General features: G+C 39.7%; 1 protein-coding gene across 1 annotated transcript in view; it reads left to right on the top strand.

Moving 5' to 3' along the window:
- The window catches only part of Dhc1 (dynein axonemal heavy chain 1), a 620,756-nt gene that overhangs the window by 24,870 nt on the left and 574,509 nt on the right, over positions 1-21,377 (top strand). The window contains exons 10-12 of the mRNA XM_090390121.1: positions 15,847-16,053; positions 16,550-16,746; positions 21,175-21,295. Coding sequence (XP_090246247.1) covers positions 15,847-16,053; positions 16,550-16,746; positions 21,175-21,295 — 525 coding nt within the window. The remainder of the gene's footprint in view (positions 1-15,846; positions 16,054-16,549; positions 16,747-21,174; positions 21,296-21,377) is intronic.

The raw sequence follows: 21,377 nt of genomic DNA, 5'->3' as shown, positions 1-21,377 counted from the left end.
GGCCGTTCAGTAGAAAGATGGCGCACGTGCAAAAATTTGAATCGTGATGAGAGGACTCACATAAACAGATAAAGGCAGCAGTTCAGCAGTTATGTGCAAATTACCGAATGGTTAGCACGATTGTTACAGAGATTCCATTGGTTTCATATAGCGTTACAGACAACGAAATTGCCAGTAGACAACATCTGGATGACTTTACCGGGGGTCGAATAATTGGGAAGCTGGAGGAAGGTCGGTATCGCCCATAGCATCGTCTCATGTGCGTGGTCTGCTTTCAGAACGACAGGTACAGCTGTTCGAAGGACCAGTGGTGGTCGTCCACGGAAAACAACGCACAATGATGACCGTTATATACTCCTACAGGCCAAGAGGGACCGACACCAGACAGCTGGATCCATTGCAAACCAGCTGCACAGGACGCAGGATATCGCGGTTTACGTTGGCCAGGCGACTCCACAAAGATGGACTGTTTGCCCGATGGCCAGTACACTGTGTACCTTTAACATCTGCCCATCGGAGACACCGTTTACAGTGGTGGGTGCATCGAACACAAGGACTGGACAGCAGCGCAATGGGGTAAGTTAATTTTTACTGATGAGAGTAGATTCTGTCTCAGCAGCGATTCTGGATGTCAGCTAATCTGGCGAGAGGTTGGCACACGGTATCACTCTGCAAACATCACTGAAAGGGACCAATATGGCGGTCGATGTGTTCACGTCTGGGGAGGCGTTATCTTCGATGGACGTACACAACTCCAGATACTGTAAGGCGGTACTGTAACCGATGCACGCTACTGTACTGAGGTAATCCTTCCCCATGTGTGTCTGTTCCCAGGTGCCATTGGCCCCGAGTTCGTGTTTATGGATGATAACGCCACACCCCCATCGCACCGCAGCTGTGATATGCTTTTGGAAAGTGAGGACATTGTTCGTATGGATTGGCCTGCCCGTTTCTTCCGATCTAAATCCCATCGAACACATATGGGACGGCTGGGTAGACGCCTATCGGCACGTCCACCAGAAAATGTTCACCAGCTGAAGATGGCGCTTACAGAGGAATGGACGATGTTACCACAAGAACTTATCAACAACATTGTTCTAAGTATGGACAGGTGGTGCAAAGCTTCTATGGACATTAGGGGTAACCATATCTCCTACTGAGGACCACCTCTTCCCTTTGTTCCAACTTTGGCAGTGATGCATCTGTATCATGGCAGCCAGTGCTATGTTACCATTTTTGAATAAAGTCCCTCTGTACCGTTTTGTTTCCGTTGTTGTTGTGTCGGTGTTGTTTCCTTCATCATTTCTGTACATCACGAGGTTCCTTTGTATGCTTTTCCCATATCCAGGCCACTCCTATGAGAAGCTACAGGTGAAAACTTAACTGGTCCTTAAGTTTTGCACACCACTGTATGTATCACATTTCAATTTTCATTAAAAATCTAGGCGGTAATAAGTTACGTATTACAAAACGTTGAGTGAATAATACGTTGTGAGGTACATGCAGTGATGTAGAAACAATTACTTTTATATATTATTAGTTAATTAATTAGTAATTGATAACAACTTGATCAGTTATTTACTTTTCGTTTCTATTAATTACAGAAAAAGAAAAAATGCAGCTAATTTTAAAAAAATAAAAACCGAATAACTCTGAAATCATTACCTAACTTCTTATTACCCATAAAATGAAAAATCTCCATACTACTGGTACATGAATAACAGCGTAGACATATTTTCATGACATACATTCCTGCCTAAAAGTTTAGAGACAGCTAATGACAACAGTTTTCATAATTTTTTTTTTTCGAAATTAGCTGTTACAATGTAAGATTTAATATAAAAAAACACACTACAAAGTATTTTAAGATTTTTTATTAATCTTTGAAAAATTAAAGCAAAAAATATTGAAATGATTAATATTAACAACTATACTGGCTTTTCATCAAAATGTCTTCCACTAGTTTTTATCACTGCCTTGCACAAACGTGGCATTCTGGAGATTAATTTTATAACAGTGTTTTGACTAACATTATTCCAAATTATCTGCATGGTTTTTGCAAGGTTTCCCATAAATTTTGTGAAGCTGAGCAAACTTCGCGGACTTGACGGCCTAGATGTTCCCATAAATACTCTATTGGGTTTAAGTCGGGTGATTGGGGTAGCCACACCATAATTTGCAATATCCCCACCTGTTGTTTAGTTGCTGGAAAGTCCCAGCGCAGTTTAGACTGTACTTCGGATCATTGTCTCGTTGTAATATAAATATTTCTTCGATATTTCTTCTACAATATCGAAGTCCAGAGGATATTGCATTATGTTCAAGAATGCTTTTGTGACTTTCTTTTCTTAAAATTCCTTCAATTCTGTTGATGTCACACACTCCAGAAAAACAGAAGCAACCTCAGATCATGATGGAATCACCACTGTGTTTAACTGTAGGCACTTGTGGGGACGTTCCTTGTAATCAACATTTGTTTTATTTTTAGTTACTTATATTCAAATATTGGATCGTTCCACAAGCAACCTGACTAAGTATTTAAATCAGAAGTTCCAGTTTCTGAGTTTTCCTTTTCTGTCTCCCCAGCCAAGATGGTATCAGCTTAGTGTTTAGGGCAGTGTGTTGTTCTCCTTGAGAAAAACTCCATGGACATGGTAATCAAAGTAAACATAATTTAATTTTCAAAAAAAAAACTATTAACACATTACAATACTGTACAGACATATATACAATTCCTTACTTATACTGTTCTTATTTCTGTTTCTCTACACTAGCTAATCTGAGTTGACCATCATATGAAAACACCTGATTCATTCTTCTTGCCCTAACTAACTACTAACACTTGTACATTTACTATACCTATTTCATTTACTTCTGGATACAATTCTGTTTCATATGTTAACAATGAAATATACGTACTACATTCATCTTTCAGCTGTGTTGTCACCACACTGTTACAATATTCAATCTGCACTATACTATTACAATACCAATCTTAAGTACCTTAAAATCCCTACTTGTTACTAGTCATCGGATAAACCAACAAATCTTCATAAATTAAAATACTTTATTCAGAGTTGCTTATTTAACTTAATTATCTATCATTTTAAAACATATTCAGAATCCTTCTTTTTACACTTTACTACCCTTCTAACACATTATAGCTATTTGTATTAATTTCATCTAATATGCATTCCTTCGTTTCCCTAGCATTATGCACTAACCCTTTTTAACATAACAAACTCTGTTAGTATATCTACCTCAGAGATAATTTATCTTTCACTTTACTTCTAGTGCTACCCTCTTTCATTAATTACCCTACTATTTCACTAAGAGTCCTTCTTGTTAACTTAGTGTACTTAATATATTGCTCACCTACTTCTATCTTTTGTTTTCTTTTCCAGGGAGGTTTCAGGCTTCCATCTTAGGCTCTCCAGGCTATCTTCTAAGGCTTTCCTTCATTTGCTTTCTCCTAAATCTGCTTCAGATAATTTTCCGGAACTCTTGACTGCTTAGGTCAGGCATCCTTTCTCCTGCTTTGAATACACCACTCCTCCTTTACTACGGATCATTCAGATGTACCTTTCTCCAAGGGGTCGTTACCTTTCCTGGTTCACTTAACTGTCTTTCATATCACCTAGTGTGTGCACAACTCAGCGACTCCCCTGAATTTGAAGCCATTTCTGCAATTTTTAAAGTTAAAGAAGTGAGAACTCAAGTTGTAGCGGCATATTTACCTCCTGACCATAATCCCGACACAAGGGACGAGCTCACTACCTGGATTATAACCCACTTCAAGCCTCACGTGCTCACCTTTGTTTTAGGAGACTTCAACATGCCCTCCCCAAGACACGAAGCTGCTATGAAGGACGTCGTACTCTCCTTCTCATCTCTAGGCCTTAGACTAACCCATACGCAACCTACAAGACGACATCAAAACCTCGACCTCTTATTCCATAACCTTGACCATCTCACTCTCACAACGCCGATTTTTAAGTTTGCGTCAGATCACCTCCCAATTTCCTTTGATAGTGAAAGCCTATGCTCTCCCCAACAACTTGAACATGACCATAAAGAATCCCACCTCAAGATCTTCTCATTAAAATATATGCAACCTCAAATCATCCTACAAAGACTAAAAGCTACAGACTGGACAAAAATTGCTGCTAGCCACCCTGATAAAACGCTTACCAATTTAGCTAACTTGTTAAAAGACATCGCCTGTGAAGGGGCCTCCAAATCTGTATGCCTGTCTCCCCGAACCAAGAACTGGTTTACCAGCGACGCAAAACTCGCCTTCATCATGAAACAGAAACTATACAGGAAATGGCAAAGAACACGGGATCTAGCCGACTACCAACTCTATAAAAAACATCGGGCACGCTTCCAACGCATTCGGAGGAAGGCGCAGAACGACTGGATTGCACACAGAATGAAACTTGGGAAAAGAATCTTCACCAACAAGAACCAACAGTCCCCCATGACCACTGACATCTTCTTCGCATGGGCTAACTCGCTCGCAACTAAGCCCCTATCTGCCCCAAACCCCTTTATTCGGGTTAATCCACCAGCTAACCAGACATCACTGGATAAAATAGCCATCACAAAGGAACGCCTTACTGAGGTCATCAAACAGTCTTCTGAACAAGTCTACCACTGGCCCGGATGGATTCCCTATTTTCATGATAAAAATATGCAGTGTATATATCATTGACCTCTTGCTTGATGCATTCAATTCCGTCCTCGTAACAGGAGTTTACTCTGCTATCTGGAACACATATTATATTTCTCCCGTTCCAAAAAAGTCTAACCCAAAATCGCCTAATGACTACAGACCAATTTCCGTAGGATGCACTTTCCTCAAAATCTTGGAAAAAGCCATACTTCCTGCTCTCACCCATCACATGTTCAGCCACAAACCTCCATACCTCCATAGTGTTCTACCTGGACGTTCCACGATCACCAACCTCTTGGACACACTGTTCAGAATTGAAAGTACCTTAAGCAACAAAGAGCAACTGGATATTGTGTTCCTCGACATTAAGGCGGCCTTTGACAATCTGTCCACCCATGCATTATGTACCATACTGTGCAACTACTTCAAAATCTCTGGCAACATCCTAGTTCTCCTTAGGAAACTCCTTCAGTCCAGGACCCTATGGATCAGAAATCAAAACCATAATCACCACATTCTCTGCTCCAGAGGGCTCCCCCCAAGGGGGCGTTCTCTCTGCCGCTCTCTTCGCCGCATCTTTAGAACCCTTTCTATCAAACCGTACTAATTTTACCACCTACGCAGATGATATTAAGTTCTTCATCATCACAAAATGCTCCCAGTCTCTCCAGTCTATTACTGTGAGCTCCAACCGACAGCTACATGAACTGGAAAACTACCTTCATGCGATTGGGCTCTCCATTAATAAAGAGAAAACTGCACAACTCTATATCACCAAGAAGAAAAATGCCAACGATGTGAACATCATTATAGCGAACTCTCCAGTTAAAAAAGTCACCCAACATAAAGATTTGGGTATCATCTGGGACGAAGACCTCACCTTCTTGCTTCACTTTAATGCCACTCGAACGAAAACATATTCGGCTTTATGGGCAGTAAAACAAGAGATCTCCAACTTCCATAACCCGGACCTTATCATCAAATACATTCTTCGTTGCACTTTCCCAATTCCATTATATGCCTCGACTATATGGTCCTCAGCACTCTCATCATACCAAGCCAGGTTCCTCTCCCTGGAATTCTGGATCTTGAAATGGCTAAATAGGGTTGCCGGGCTAACACCTACAATCTCAAAATCTGTTCTGGTTACCAATCTTAATACGCTTCCTTGGAGGTATCTCATCTCCTCTAGGAACCTTCTTACCCTCTCTCAGCTTCTATCCGGAAAACTGAGCTCACCCGATATTTGGGATATCATCGCCAGACCGTCCGACAGGAGAAGATGCCAGTCCAGCACCTCCCTATACACATCGAAGCTGCGTAGCATGTCCTCCCTGGACAACATGTTTCCACATAACTCCTTCCAGATATTCAATAGATTAGCCATAGACGTTGAGAAACTTTGCAAGGACAGAACATACAGAGCTTCCATTCTTGCAGACATGTATTCCTTAGTCATGCTCTAGGTGGACTCTATGTGATGCCGCACTATCCACGCTCCGATGTATCCGTATGCACTTTTATCTGTTATAACTTTATGTTTTTGTATTTGTTGTAACTTTATGTTTTTGTATCTACACCAGTGGCTGTTTAAGGCCATATATTGTATCTGGCTCTGTATACAGTGCATTTGTCTGTATTTTATGTTTTATCTCTGTATGTAACTCATGTCCTCTAGCTGCATAGCTGTAAAGGGACATTTCTTCGGAAATAAATTGATATTAATAATAATAACAATAATAATAATAACCTTTTTTGCTTATCATCCTTAGCCTTCCCGTTACTTTTCTACTCTTACCTATTTTCCCCCTTACTGTCTAGGGCCCTTTTTGCACTCCCTACATTTCTGCACTGCCCGTCTCCGTCTTCACGATCACCCCTTTAGCTACACTCCCTCTTACTCTTGCCACTTCTCTCTTTCTTCACATTCATCCCCCACTCTTTCTCCATCGTTTTGCACCTCCCCTCATAGGACTTTCCACCAATACCAGGAATTCTCCTAACTTTCCACATTTTCTATTTGTTAAAAATTCCATAACCCTTTTGCCCCGTGTGCAAACCAAGGCTTGTTCTCATAATTTTCTCGTCTAGTTCCTCAGGGTAGCACAATCCTTTCATGTCTGCCGTCGTCTCCCAGGATAGCCATTTTTGTCCTTTCACATTTGCGAAAATGTTGACAACTTATCAAAAAGTCGCCACCCAACCGCTAGCCCATCGGGACTTATGTCCAGATGCCGCATAGATCAAACGTTTCTTAATCACCGGCATTTCGTTGACCCATTGTTCTGTTTCTAGTAACGCGAAAAGCCTGTCCACTAATGACCACTCCTTCCCTAGTACGGGCAGCTGCCTTTGTTTACTGTCATTTCACCCCTTTTTCTCTCACGCATATACATTTATGTTACTTTCTCTTCCATTTAAGTGTTATTCAATTTACATATCTATAATCGCTTATCTCTAAATCTAGTATTCATCCCATATATGCTTCTCTAAAATGTCAAAAATTCCCTTCCATATCAAAGATTAAATTATTCCCAAATTACAAAATTTCCCATAACCTCTTTATCCCCAGGGGCTCACATCTGGTGAGCATGGGCTTGGCACACCCAGGGTGCTGAGCTGGATATCATCATTCTTCTCTTCTTTGGTGATTTCCTTCTACTTCTTTCTCTCTCTCTCTCTCTCTTAGGGTAAATAAATTTTTTTTTTTTTTTTTTTTTTGTCTGGTGCAGCAAAAGCCTCAGGCTTCCTTGCACCATATGGCTGATGATAATAATAATAATAATAATCTCCATATTCGTAGGATGACATCTTACACACTAAACAATGTGATACCATTTTTAATCCAGTTGTTTATGTCATAAACTCTACACTTGGATCCAGAAATTTCAAATTTGGATTTATCCGTCCATAATACGTTTTTCCATTCTTCAATTGTTCACTGTTGATTGCTCTTATCTCAAGCCAATGGTTTCTTTAGATTTTCGGTTTTAATAAGGGTTTTAGGACCGCTACACGACCATAAAGCCCTATTTGTTCAAGACGTTGTTTTACAGTGTATGTAGACACGGGATTTTCTCTGATCCTATTGAACCCAGCTCAGATTTCAGGGGCAGTAAGTCGTCGATTGCGTTTATAAATCAGTGTAATGGTCTTATCTTGTGCTTCCAATATTAGCATTAGCATTAGCATTAGTATTAGTAGAGGCATTTGATGCAAGAAAGCAAGCTTATGCAGCATCAGCCAAAAAAAAACCCACTTCCACTTCACCCCTCTGTTCGTTCAAAATACCTGTCCAGCTGAGCCTTAAACTTATTTAGGCTATCAACCTCCACCACAAGGGATGGAAGTCTGTTCCACCAACCAACCACCCGTTGGCTAAAGGCAAATTTCCGCACGTCTATCCTACATCTGTCTTTCCTCAATTTGAATTTATGCCCTCTCAGGTGATTTTTCTGAGCTAGAGGAAGAATCCCACCAGCATTGAGCATGCTTAAACCATTCAAGGCTTTATACACCTCTATCAGATCACCTCGCTGGTGCCTAGTCTCCAGACACTATAATTTGCAAAACTTAAGCCTTTCTTCGTAAGAGCACCCCTTTGTTCCATTCACTAATCTTGTTGCCCTTCTCTGTACTCGTTCCAGCAGCTCTACATCCTTCTTGAAATGAGGCCTCCAGACCTGTATACAGTACTCTAGGTGTGGCCTGACCATTGCCTTATACAATGGAATAATCACCTCCTTATCCCTGCTGGAAAAATTCCTGTATATCATTGACAATACTCCATGAGCTACTCTTGCAGCCCGTCTGCACTGCTCAGAGACCTTCATATCTGCCTGCACAACCACCCCCAAGTCCCTTTCATTCTCTACCACTGTCAGTGTAGTACCACAGAGTTGATACGTTGCTCTGGGGTTGCTGTTTCCCATGTGTAGTACTTTCATTTGTCAATGTTAAACTTCATTTGCTACCTCTCAGCAAATGAAGTTTAACATTTGATATCTGCTCAACCTTTCCAGATCCTGTTGCAGCAGCATAGTGTCAGTAGTGTCCTTGACAACCCTGCCAACCTTTGTATCGTCTGCAAACTTGGACATTAAGCTTGATATACCATCATCAATATCGTTTATAAATACAGAAAACAATAATGGACCCAACACTGAGCCCTGAGGGACTCCACTAAAAACATTAGTCCACGACGAGCAGTCTCCATTGATTACCACTCTCTGTCTTCTCCCCCTCAACCACCCCTTTATCCATAGCAGCAATTTGCCTCCAATGTCACACTGCTCCAATTTGTGTAGCAGTCTTCCATGTGCAACACTATCAAAAGCCTTTCTAAGATCCAAGTATATAATATCAAAGTTATTCCCTGCATCCAGTTCTTTTGTGACTGCATCATAGTATCCAATCAAGTTGGTCAGGCAAGACTTCCCCTTAACAAAACCATGCTGTGTCTGAGATATAACTGAAGTCTTGTCTAAATGATCCTGCAGTGCTTCTTTAACTAGTGCCTCCATTAATTTTCCTGGAACAGAAGTTAAGCTCACAGGTCTATAATTACTTGTGTCAGCCTTTGATCCTCCTTTGTGAATTGGGGTCACATTTGCACATTTCCAGTCTATGGGTACCTCCCCTGAGTCCAAGGAAGCTCTCATAATTATGGCTAAGGGTTTGCTTACTTCCTTTGCTGCCTCCTTTAATTTAACTGGATAGATCCCATCCACCCCGGGTGCCTTTCTTGTGTTTATCTTCAACAGTTTCTCCTCCACTTTACTCCCAGTTATTTCAAGATTCTGTAGCTTACTGCTAGAGTTGAATACACCTCTGGCATTCCCCTTGCTGAATAACTCCTTCATTCATTAAGAACCTGCAGATAAATGAACCACTAGGTGGCAGTGATCACAGTGTGTTGAAGTGGGATTTACTCAAGGAGGTAACTACCATCAGAGGTAAAGGGAAGGGTTTTTGTTTTCGTAAAGGCGACTATGATGGTCTGAGACAGTATTTAAATTCTATACAGTGGGACCAACTGATGATGTTACCAACAGCAAACTCAAAATGGGAAGCATTCAAGGAACTAATCTTGGAGGCTACCAGGCTTTACATACCAACTAAGAAATATTGTTCAAGGTTTAGGCCTAAATGGTTGTCAGATGAACTAATGAGACATGTGGCAGAGAAGAAAAATGCATGGGATACATATAAATTAATGGGTGACATGGAAGCCTATGATAGATATAAGTTGGTCTGTTAACCAAGTCACAAAGGAGATTAGGCAGGCAAAGGCAGACTACGAAAAATCCTTGGCAAAGGATGCAAAGAAAAACAGAAAAGAGTTCTTTACATACTTGAACTCGAGAAGGAAAGGGATGAATCAGATTGGTCCACTGGATATTGATGGTTCAACAGTTGAGGATCCTGCTCAGGTGGCTAACAATCTAAACGAGTATTTTGCATCTACATTCACGCATGAGGAGTTATTCAGGAAGGAGAATGATGTAGGTAAAGTAAACATTGGCAGTGAGCTGGATGATTTTGTAATAACTGAGAGGAAAGTGGAGGAGAGATTGTTGAGGATAAACATAAAAAAGGCACCTGGGGTGGATGGGATCTATCCAGTTATATTAAAGGAGGCAGCAAAGGAAGTATGCAAACCCCTAGCCATAATTATGAGAGCTTCTTTGGACTCAGGGGAGGTACCCATAGACTGGAGATGTGCAAATGTAACCCCAATTCACAAAGGAGGATCAAAGGCTGACACAAGTAATTATAGACCTGTTAGTTTAACTTCTGTTCCAGGTAAATTAATGGAGGCACTGGTTAAAGAAGCACTGCAGGATCATCTAGACAAGAATTCAGTTATAGCTCAGACGCAGCATGGTTTTGTTAAGGGTAGGTCTTGCCTGACCAATTTGATTGGATACTATGATGTAGTCACAAAAGAACTGGATGCAGGGAATAACTTTGATATTATATATTTGGATCTTAGAAAGGCTTTTGATACTGTTGCACATGGAAGACTGCTGCACAAATTGGAGCAGTGTGGCATTGGAGGCAAATTGCTGCTATGGATAAGGGGATGGTTGAGTGGCAGAAGACAGAGAGTGGTAATCAATGGACACTGCTCAACGTGGACTAATGTTATTAGTGGAGTTCCTCAAGGTTCAGTGTTGGGTCCGTTGTTGTTTTCGGTGTTTATGAATGATATTGATGATGGGATATCAAGTTTAATGTCCAAGTTTGCAGATGATACAAAGGTTGGCAGGGTCGTCAAGGACACTACTGACGCTATGCTGCTGCAACAGGATCTGGAAAGGTTGAACAGATGGGCTGAGAGGTGGCAAATGAAGTTTAACATTGACAAATGTAAAGTACTGCATATGGGAAACAGTAACCCCAGAGCAACGTATCAACTCTGCGGTACCACACTGACAGTGGTGGAGAATGAAAAGGACCTGGGGGTAATTGTGCAGGGAGATATGAAGTTCTCTGAGCAGTGCAGACGAGCTGCAAGAGTAGCTCATGGTGTCTTGTCAATGATATACAGGAATTTTTCTAGCAGTGATAAGGAGGTGATTATTCCCTTGTATAAGGCAATGGTTAGGCCACATCTTGAGTACTGTATACAGGTCTGGAGGCCTCATTTCAAGAAGGATGTAGAGCTGCTGGAACGGGTACAGAGAAGGGCAACAAGATTAGTAAATGGAACAAAGGGTTGCTCTTACGAAGAAAGGCTTAAGTTTTGCAAATTACAGAGTCTGGAGACTAGGCACCGGCGAGGTGATCTGATAGAGGTGTATAAGGCCTTGAATGGTTTGAGCATGCTTAATGCCAATGGGATTCTTCATCTTTCTCAGAATAATCACCTGAGAGGGCATAAATTCAAATTGAGGAAGGACGGATGTCGGATAGATGTGCGGAAATTTGCCTTTGGCCAGCGGGTGGTTGGTTGGTGGAACCGACTTCCATCACTTGTTGTTGAAGTTGATAGCCTAAACAAATTTAAAGCTCAACTGGACAGGTATTTCGAACGAACGGAGGGGTGAAATGGGAGAGGGTTTTTTTTTTTTTTTTTTGGGCTGATGCTGAATAAGCTTGCTTTCTTGCATCGTATGCCTCTACTAATGCTAATGCTAATGCTAATGTGTGAATGTCGATGCAAAATATTCATTTAGTTTGTTAGCTACCTGAGCAGGATCATCAACAGTTGACCCATCAATATCATGTGGACCAATCTGATTCATCCCCTTCCTTCTAGAGTTAACATAAGTAAAGAACTCTTTGCTGTTTTTCTTTGCATCCCTTGCCAAGGATTTCTCGTAATCTGCCTTTGCCTGCCTAACCTCCTTTGTAACTTGGTTGCATATCAACTTGTATCTATCATAGGCTTCTGTGTCATGTGTTAATTTGTAAGTATCCCATGCATTTTTCTTCTCTGCCATATGCCTCATTAGTTCATCTGACATCCATTTTGGCCTAAACCTTGAACAATATTTCTTAGTTGGTATGTAAAGCCTAGTGCTTCCAAGATAAGTTCTTTGAATGCTTCCCATTTTGAATTTGCTGTTGGTAACATCATCAGTTGGTACCACTGTATAGAATTTAAATACTGTCTCAGTCCATCGTAGTCGCCTTTACGGAAGCAATAACCCTTCCCTTTACCCCTAATGGTAGTTACCTCTTTGAGTAAATCCCACTTCAGCACACTGTGATCACTGCCACCTAGTGGTTCGTTTATCTGCAGATTCTTAATGCATGAAAAATCACTGCTGATAATCAAATCAAGAGTATTACTCCCTCTAGTTGCCTCCCGAACATGGTGATGTAGAAAACAATCATCCAATAAATCCACTAAAGCCCTGCTAGTGTGTGAGTAACCAGCCCCCAAATTCCAGTCAATATCTGGGAAATTAAAATCTCCCATTATAAGACTCTCTGATTTACTGGCCCACTCTATTTCCCTGTACAGTTCCTTATTATACTCATCAGAATCATTAGGCCTATAGCACACTCCTACTCTCAATTTTGATCTCCGAATGCTTATGTCACACCAAACTGACTCAACACTGCACTGTCCGGCGATGTCGACTGGCTTCACTTCCTTGGTTTTTATGTGTTTCTTAACTAATAGCATAACCCCTCCCCCCTTCCTATCCTGTCTATCCTTTCTGTAGACGTTGTACTCCCCAAATTGCAGTTCTGCATCCCTTATATCTGTGTGACACCACGTCTCTGATATCCCAACAATATCTGCCTTTGATGTTTTGAGCAATACCTCAAATTCATCAAATTTATTTACTAAACTCCTAGCATTGGTGTACACGCAAGTATACCTGCACCTGTTTCTATTCTTAGCTACCCTAACACAACCCATGTGTTTACTTGTACCGCAATGGCTTCCAGCAGTCTCTGAAATACCATGCGTCTTGTTTTCCAGGCTTCTGCTCATTCTAATAAAAGCAGTGAAAGAATCTCTTTCACCTCTGCTAGTGGCTACTGTCAATCTATTGGTCTTTGTCTCCCCCCAAGCTAGCAGTTTTCCGACCCACCTAACACTGCCTCGATAGCATCTGCAAATATTCTTGCACCCTTTCTATTTAAGTGTATCCCATCCCTGTAGAAGCAATCTCTCCTGTTAACAAGTACAGTCCAGGCTGAAAAAAATTCTACCCCTTGAGCCTTGCACAATCTTTCCAGGGCCGAATTGATCGACAAGGCTCTCATCATATACTCCCTCCTATCGTGTCTGGGCAGAATTGCAGACACTTTCAAATTCAACCCTAATTCTCGGCTTTTGTTCAACAGTGACCTGTACTTGTTAAGTAATTCTGCCGGTCTCCTACTCTTAATATTATTAGTGCCAACGTGTACAACTATATCACCTTTTGTGCCCTTAAAAGATGATATTCGCTCTACAACGTCATCAACCTTTGCCCCTGGCAGACATACCCTGGTCCTGTTCCACCTATCTTTTTTACAAAGCATGTTCCCCGTTTCCCTGACAATAGAGTCACCAACAACTACTAGTTCCTTCGGGACCAGCGCATTCTGCTTTGGGGGTTGTCTCTGTGTCACGCGAAGCCCAAGTGCAAGCTCTGGCGTTGATGTGGGCAGCTGAGAGCTTGATGGGCCCCTCAATTTAGTTCCTTCGAGGGCATCCACCCTGTCCTTCAAGCTCTCATATAGCCCCACAAGAACGCCGAGTTGTTGGTTGATATCGATACACTCCTTGTATCGCGCACACACAAAGACATCCCCCTTGGCAGTATCATGTCCCGTACCCGATTGCTCTGCAAACATCAAGCAAACAGTGCATTTTATAAGGCTGTGAGTCAGAGGACAACTGCCCCCCTCAGTTCTGCTCTGAGCCACAGCACTTTCATTAGCTTGAGCCTTTTGCTTTGCCGCTGTGGTCTGAGTCATGATTCTATTAATTTATTAATTAATTATAATTAATTATGTTATGTTATTAATTATGTTAAATATAATTAATTATATTACGTTTGTAATCTAAGTCGTTATATGTATTTATTTAAACGTACAATTTAACTGCTAACGAAGTTCAACTAACGCTATCTAGTACGGTATATAACTATCGTATCACAAAGGCGGGAAAATAACGAACGGTACCGGAGTTGAAACACCTGGAAACCTTTACCGATACTTTTATGCAATTACAAGGCCGAGTAAAGAATAAATACACCAAATTAATCAAAAAATCACAAAATAATGTTATACTACTAAATTTAAATCAAAAGTTTTAGAAAAACAATAATTTCAAATCAATAAATAAGAAAAATCCACTTAGCGGCTTTGAACACGACCGTCTCTGGTAGCCTCGTCAGCAGATTACGTGCGGTCGTGCTGATCGTTGTTTGTCCTTTAAACTGCCAGTCTCTTTGAGTCGTTGAATGGTAGGTTGTACTCCTTTAAATGAAACACTTAATGTTTTGCCAATACTTCTCATAAAATAAATTTCTTTATAGAGAGTTATAATAGCACTTCTTTTTTTCAACACTCAGTTTATTTCTTGCTATGTTTATCACGAAGCACGCAAAATTTATACCAGACATCCATGGGCGCCTGCAGCATGGTGCAAGTGCACCACCACTTTTGGATTTCGAAGTGATATACAATTTTTAATATTTTCATTAATTTATTGAAACATAAGATATTGCTTGTTTTCGAAAATTTAGTGAACAAAAAATTTATTCCCACATGCACCACCTTGGAAAAATATCCTGCCGGTGCCCATGCAGAGACCCTTTCTGAATGACGGGCGTTCGATTTTTTGAGTTACAGCTCTTATTCCTTAATTAATATTATTGCAAAACACTTTAGAATCATCAAAAATCTTTTATAATATTGAAACAATACTCGCATTTTCAATAATATTCTAGAATCATTTACAATTCAGGAATATTCTACAATGTTCTACCACATTCAGGAGTCTTCTACGCCTTTCTGTAATATTCTACAATGTTCTACCACATTCAGGAGTCTTCTACGCCTTTCTGTAATATTCTAGAATGTTCAAGAAATTTCTTAAATATCATTAAGTTGTTTTTTTTTTTTATATATGCAATAGAAAATATTCTAATAAAAATCTATAAACAAGTTGGTCCTATTTTAATAATAAAAAAAAAACTTTGGAAATTAAGAAAAATGAAACATGTGATTCCAAACTTTTAGGCGGAAGTGTTTTTGATTTCTTGATTCAGCTGACCAACAATGTCGACAAAACTTACTAGAATATAATCGCTGGTGAAGCACATCCAGTAATGTTACACATCTACCCTGACAAGGATGAATATTCCAGTTCGATGATACTGATGGTCACGCAGCCAGATGTGATGTGTGTGTGTGATTTACGGAACGTGATCCATGTGAGCTCAGTCTCACAAATCCAAATCCAACTGAGTATCTGTTAGATAAACTAGAACAATTTTTGCCGACTGCCTGATACAGTATTCCTCTTGACGTCTTTAAGAACTCCATGGCAAACTAGCAGAGCAGTAATCAGACGAAAGGCGGCTCAGTGCGCTTTTAGAACAGTTCTAATAAAGAGGCTAGCGACGTATACGTAAGGTGTTGACATTAAATGATATGGATTAAATTATTCTCACTTAAAAAAATAGTATTGAAGCGGTATTTGTTTTCTGTAGGTACCACTAGTAGAGGTATGCTTTCGTAAGAGACTCCTTGCTATTATTAGTGAAACTGACCGCGTAGGGGTGAACTTGGATCCTCTACTATTGACGCTCATGAGGGAGGCAGACTTGCTGTATAAAATGGGTCTCGAAGTGCCACCACTTGCACGTTTGGTACTAAGTAAACAGGAACAAATAAAGAAAACCAAGAATCTCCTACAGGTATGTATAAGCCGGAACATATCATCCGAAGAATTGCTATTTTTTATTCCTTTCTTTAAATAATGTACTAAATATTAAATTAGGAATCTAGCCAATCTGACAGCCTCTTGATAGTTCCTTTGTGTTTCGAAATTAAATTTAAATCTATATTTAATTTTTTTAAAAAAGAAATCGAATAGACCGGCCCCATTACAAGCGCGGGCATCAGAAGGTAGGGGGCGGAGGCACTGGCTTTCATAATGTGCATTCTTCCCTCCTGCAGGCCAGGAAATTTCTAGCAACATTTATGGTTGTAATGACTGTCTTGGTCCTAACTGTTAGTGTTTTTGATCAATCAATCAAACTTAGTTTATTCCGAACTAGGCTCAGACAGTATAAATAAAAAGTAGGAACGTTTTAGCCATACTATTAATCCATTTTATATAGTTTCATTATTTTTTGTTAATTGTAAAGTACATCGCAGTGATTTTTTTTTTTTTTTTTTTGTGTTATTTAGTACCTTCTGAAACAAAATGAGAAAATCAGGGAAACCATAAGAACAGAACTAAGGCCACTGTTTGAAATTCACCTACTTAAGATAGATGAAGTTCTTAAACCAGGATTAACTTTATTGACATGGTCAAGTTTAAACATCCAACCTTACATGGAGAAGTGCAAACGTACAATCAATGACGTGTTCTTGCTAATTGAAAGGTGAGAAGTGTGTGCACGCTTTCATAATTTGTTGTTGTTGTTTTTTAATATTTTTAAACTTTTTGTTCATACCTGACGTGTATTTTAGATTTAAAGTTAATTTCTCTGGAGCAATTACTTTACACAATTATATACATGATGAGTCAGAAGCAATACTATAGGACTGCAGGGGAATATTTAAACGTAGTAGTTGGAATCAAATAAAATTCGTATACACTTCACTGTGTTCAGTTTTCGGTCATGAAGATCATTCTGCTCCCACTGAAGACCGAAAATGAATACTCAGCGGTAAAACTCGGACTTGTGCTCAACTTAGAAACAAATACTATTAACCACGGTTCTGCCTAATTTGCTAATGCCTTTTTAAATTGTACAGTACTACCTAAACAATCGAATCTGTTATACATTTAAAAAAAAACTGAGACACTCCCAAGACAGCGGTTTCGAAGTTACTTCAGCTGGCAAGTGGCATCTATAGTGAACATTCACAGAACCGCGAATAATGTATTTTGCTTAATTGAACAGTCAAGTTGTGTATATTAGCTTCAAAACAGACCTTGGTGTCTCAGATTTTTAAATCCGTAAGTTATACTAGATTCATCTGTTCAGGTGATGATATAAACAATTTAAATTAAAAAGAAGATATTAGCAACTTAGATATAACCGTGGATAACGGTACACTGTATTCGTCTCTAAAAGCAGTAGTTGGAATGTCCAGTGCGAACAGCGTGATCGAAAATCGAACGTAGCAATCCGCACAAAATTTTATTTCAAGTCAAAAGTAGTTTCACACATTTAGTACCGTATAACTTTTTTGTTATGTTACATAGAACAAACATTGTACTGGAAGAAAATTAGTACAAACTCAAAGTTTCAGTGGAAATACTAGTTATGTTCCATTCCGATATGACCTCCAGAAATAATGCAGCACATATCTCATCGGTAATCAAACTCTTGCCAGACGCTATAATATGGCTATTGTACTTTTAACTATGTCGATCACGGCAGTGATCCTTCTCTTCAAGTAGTTCAAATCAGTTGGCAAGTTGGGTTTGCAAGCCTGGTCCTTAACGTAACCCCTACAAAAAGAAGTCCAACAGCGTGAGGTCCATGGAGTAAGCTGGCCATAGAATTGGACCTGCGCACCTTATCCATCAACAGGTAAAGTGGAGATCCAAACACCCATCATCATCCTTGAGAGGATGCGTCTTCTCATTGGAAGAGCACATTGTTGTCGTTATCCTGAGCAATTTGCGAGATTAGATATTTCTCCAGCCTTTCTCGATATACGGGACCAGTGACTGTTCTTTCTTTGAAGAACGGATCGCACACCTTTCTGCAAAACACGTTAATTTCGGGACTGTCTCGAACGTGTTCCAAAACCATGGAACACCTTTGAGACAGTCCCAGACATTGTGTGATTTCACTTTGTCTATGACGCGGAACGTACACTCGTCACTTAACAAAGAACGTTTAAGCAGCTCCTCATCTTTTGCCATCTTAGAATAATCATAACATGTATATAAAAAAAAAAAAAGTCATAAAACTGTTACTGTGTATTATGGCCACCCTAGAACAAAGTCATTTGCCCATATGTAAATGTTCATAAACTCCTTGTGTTTTCTGGTCGATTTGCCTGTTTTGCTGGACGGGAGAGGGGGAGACTTTGCTATCCACGCCTAAGATTGACTAACTCAGCCACCGAATGGGAAAGAGAAAGCCCATAAAAGTTCCTAGCGTCATTGATGGGAGTCGAACCCGGACCTTTTCCACCCGATGAGGGAAAGACGTTGACTGTAACCACAGTGCTATCTACCCAGACTAAACATGTGCACAGAGAATATCTGACGTCTGACTTTGTCGTCAGCCGTAACAGCTCCATCTGAAACTTGTGTGGTTTTGTTTTAGATGCAACACTCTGCACACTGATTTTTGGGATATATCAAGTTTTATGCTGCTTGCCCATAAGTTGATTTTTTCTAACTGAGGTTGGAGTCCGTTTCATATCCTGAACGGTTTGCTTACTTGGAGCAGGCCTGCTGGCTTTCTTGTACAGCTACAAGTCTTATGCCAATTGTGGATCGAATGTCTGCTAGTTGCAGTTTTGCCGAACCTTGTACGAAATTTCCGCTTAACTTGCGTTGCAGACTTCGTTTCTTTTATCCAAAAAATACATTATGCTCTTTCAGCACAAGTGTACGTTGCCATTTCAATTTTCACTACAGAATTAACACTAAACTGCTGCATGTGGCAACTTCATCAATCAAATGAGCATGAAAACACCGACTTTAACTATTTTTATCGCTGTTAGCAAATGTTTACTGTGAAGTTGTGAATCTACGTTTTACTTATCCTACACATATCGTTATGTGCAGTTCCACTTAGCGAATTTTCGCATTTCTGTAGTTAATATTTATTTTTAAAACACGTAACAAGTTATTGTGCTGCCATTAGTGATTGATTTTTAGTGCATAAAACTGCAGTGGGCATTGCAAAATTAAAATTATTAGTATATAGGGCGTTTTAAATTGTACCGACAAATGATAGTGTAGTTACACGTATAAAAACAAATAAAAAGATATAAACATATCTGGAAATAACTCCTTTCTGAATCAGAGCCTTTGTTACATGTTCTGAAAAGTGATGGGCGAAAACTTTTTAAAAAAATTTCCATTTAATTCGCCTGAATTACTGGAAGATGTTCCTCTGAGTATCCATCGAAACAAGCGATTCCAGCATGATGGTGGCGCGTACAATCTCCATTAAGCATATGTAAAAACAAAGTTGCCCTTGATGCGAGCTTCTTTAGAAAACATTGATTTGAGATGATTAACGCATTGGTACGCCGAAGTTGGTGGTGAGGGGAGGAAGGTGGAATTCTCAGGAATATTGTTGACAACTAGATAGATTGCTTCTGTGATCTTTTGGCTTTTTTTTTTTTTTGGAAAACTCCCAGCAAAGTCATGTCGCCTAGTGTATGGTAGAACAATGTCTTTCCGCCCTCTACTCAAAGAGAGCTTCAGCAAAAGTGTTGCGTTTTCAGGTTTGTGAACTGCGAATTTTGTAAAATTTGATGAGTTCTTGACTTGCAATAACATTTTCCATAAAACAACTATGAGTATAAATTACTTATTCTAAGTTAGACTATTTATAAAGGTGCTTAAATTACTGATCTGATGTTGAACATTAACAAGATCAGGCATTTAAACAAGCAAAACGTTTTAATTCACAGATTAATCTAGGCAACGTTACATCACACTTGGATATAGACAATTGCAATTCATAACTTCATGTGCTGCATAATCATTCATAATTACATTTTACGCCATTATCTCGGGAAATGATGGTTTTCCTAACTTATTTTGGTCTTAATCTGAACTCTTCTTAATAAAAATATCATTTTTGTGGGTGAAAATTTGCGGACATGCTGTTCTCTGCCGTCATTATGAACGCGCAGATAAAGGCGTTCAAACTAAAGTGGGGAGGGGGGACATTATAGCTGTTACTAGAAGCGACTTTGGAAATGCATTATTGTCTAACAATTTCATTCCAATCACTGAAGATTGCCTTAACTAGTTAGAATACAGCTATATCGATTTTACCACCATCTTTCACTCCACCACATCCCCTAATATATCAATAGTTCGAATGAACCTACCGAGAATTTAGTTCGCCTCTAGTCGTTCGATGACTTTGACGACGACTTCGGTCTGCCACTGGACACAAGTTAATTTGCCCCTGGAGGTCTCCTGGAGAGTTCGAGCGAGCTTGTCACCAGCTACCTGATGTACCGGCTTGTAGATTCTTTAATTACTCTGCTCCGCGCATTACCTTTTCAGTGACGGAATTTTGGTTTGTCAATTCGTTTGTTCCTTCCTCGGGATCCAACTATTTAATTGATGCTTTAGTTTATGAACTATATTGGGTAACAATTGGTTTCGAGATATTGACGTTTTTTTTTTTTTTTATTTTCCAAACTGTTCGTTTTATTCCTTCGCAAGGCAGTTCTGGGCAGTATCCTAAAAGCTAACCAAAAGCACTGCACAGGGGATCAAGCAGTTTGTGTTGCATGGTTGCCCACACTTTGAAATATATGATGTCGAAGCCTTCTTATGTGGATTTCTTCAACTTACTTCTTCAAAGTCAAGCATCTTGACAGCATTTCACTGCGTGTTTCATAAATTGGCTTTTCTGTATGGAAACTTATTTCAATTATCAGTACGTATTTGTGGTTTTCATAAACTTAGTTAAAAAAATACAGTTCACTTCATGCTTAATTGCTGTTAAAAGCTGCAACAAGAATTAAACATGAAGTGGGTAGGTACAGCAGGTGAACACATTCTACCTCTGCCTACCCACAGATGTGAACAGTTACATTATTTAATTAATTACATTAAGTATTCTAAATGCAGTATTCTTTTGTGACAGGGTTGACAAGATCCTCTTGCATAGAGCTGATGAAGTATTGATAACAATGAGCACAGTTCAACTGTGTTATCTTCCGGGAGAACAACCAGACACCATAGAAGAATTTTTGTCTAGAGTGCAGGTATAAGATGTGTTTTCTACATTTGGATTTTGTATGTCTTAAGAGTATTCGGCATACTTACATTTTACGGGGTATTTATTTT

The sequence above is a fragment of the Mastigoproctus giganteus genome, chromosome 2 (assembly GCF_048544385.1).
Source record: "Mastigoproctus giganteus isolate SK-2022 chromosome 2, ASM4854438v1, whole genome shotgun sequence".
Lineage (NCBI taxonomy): Eukaryota > Metazoa > Arthropoda > Arachnida > Uropygi > Thelyphonidae > Mastigoproctus > Mastigoproctus giganteus.
This window is presented reverse-complemented; position numbering and strand designations above follow the sequence as displayed.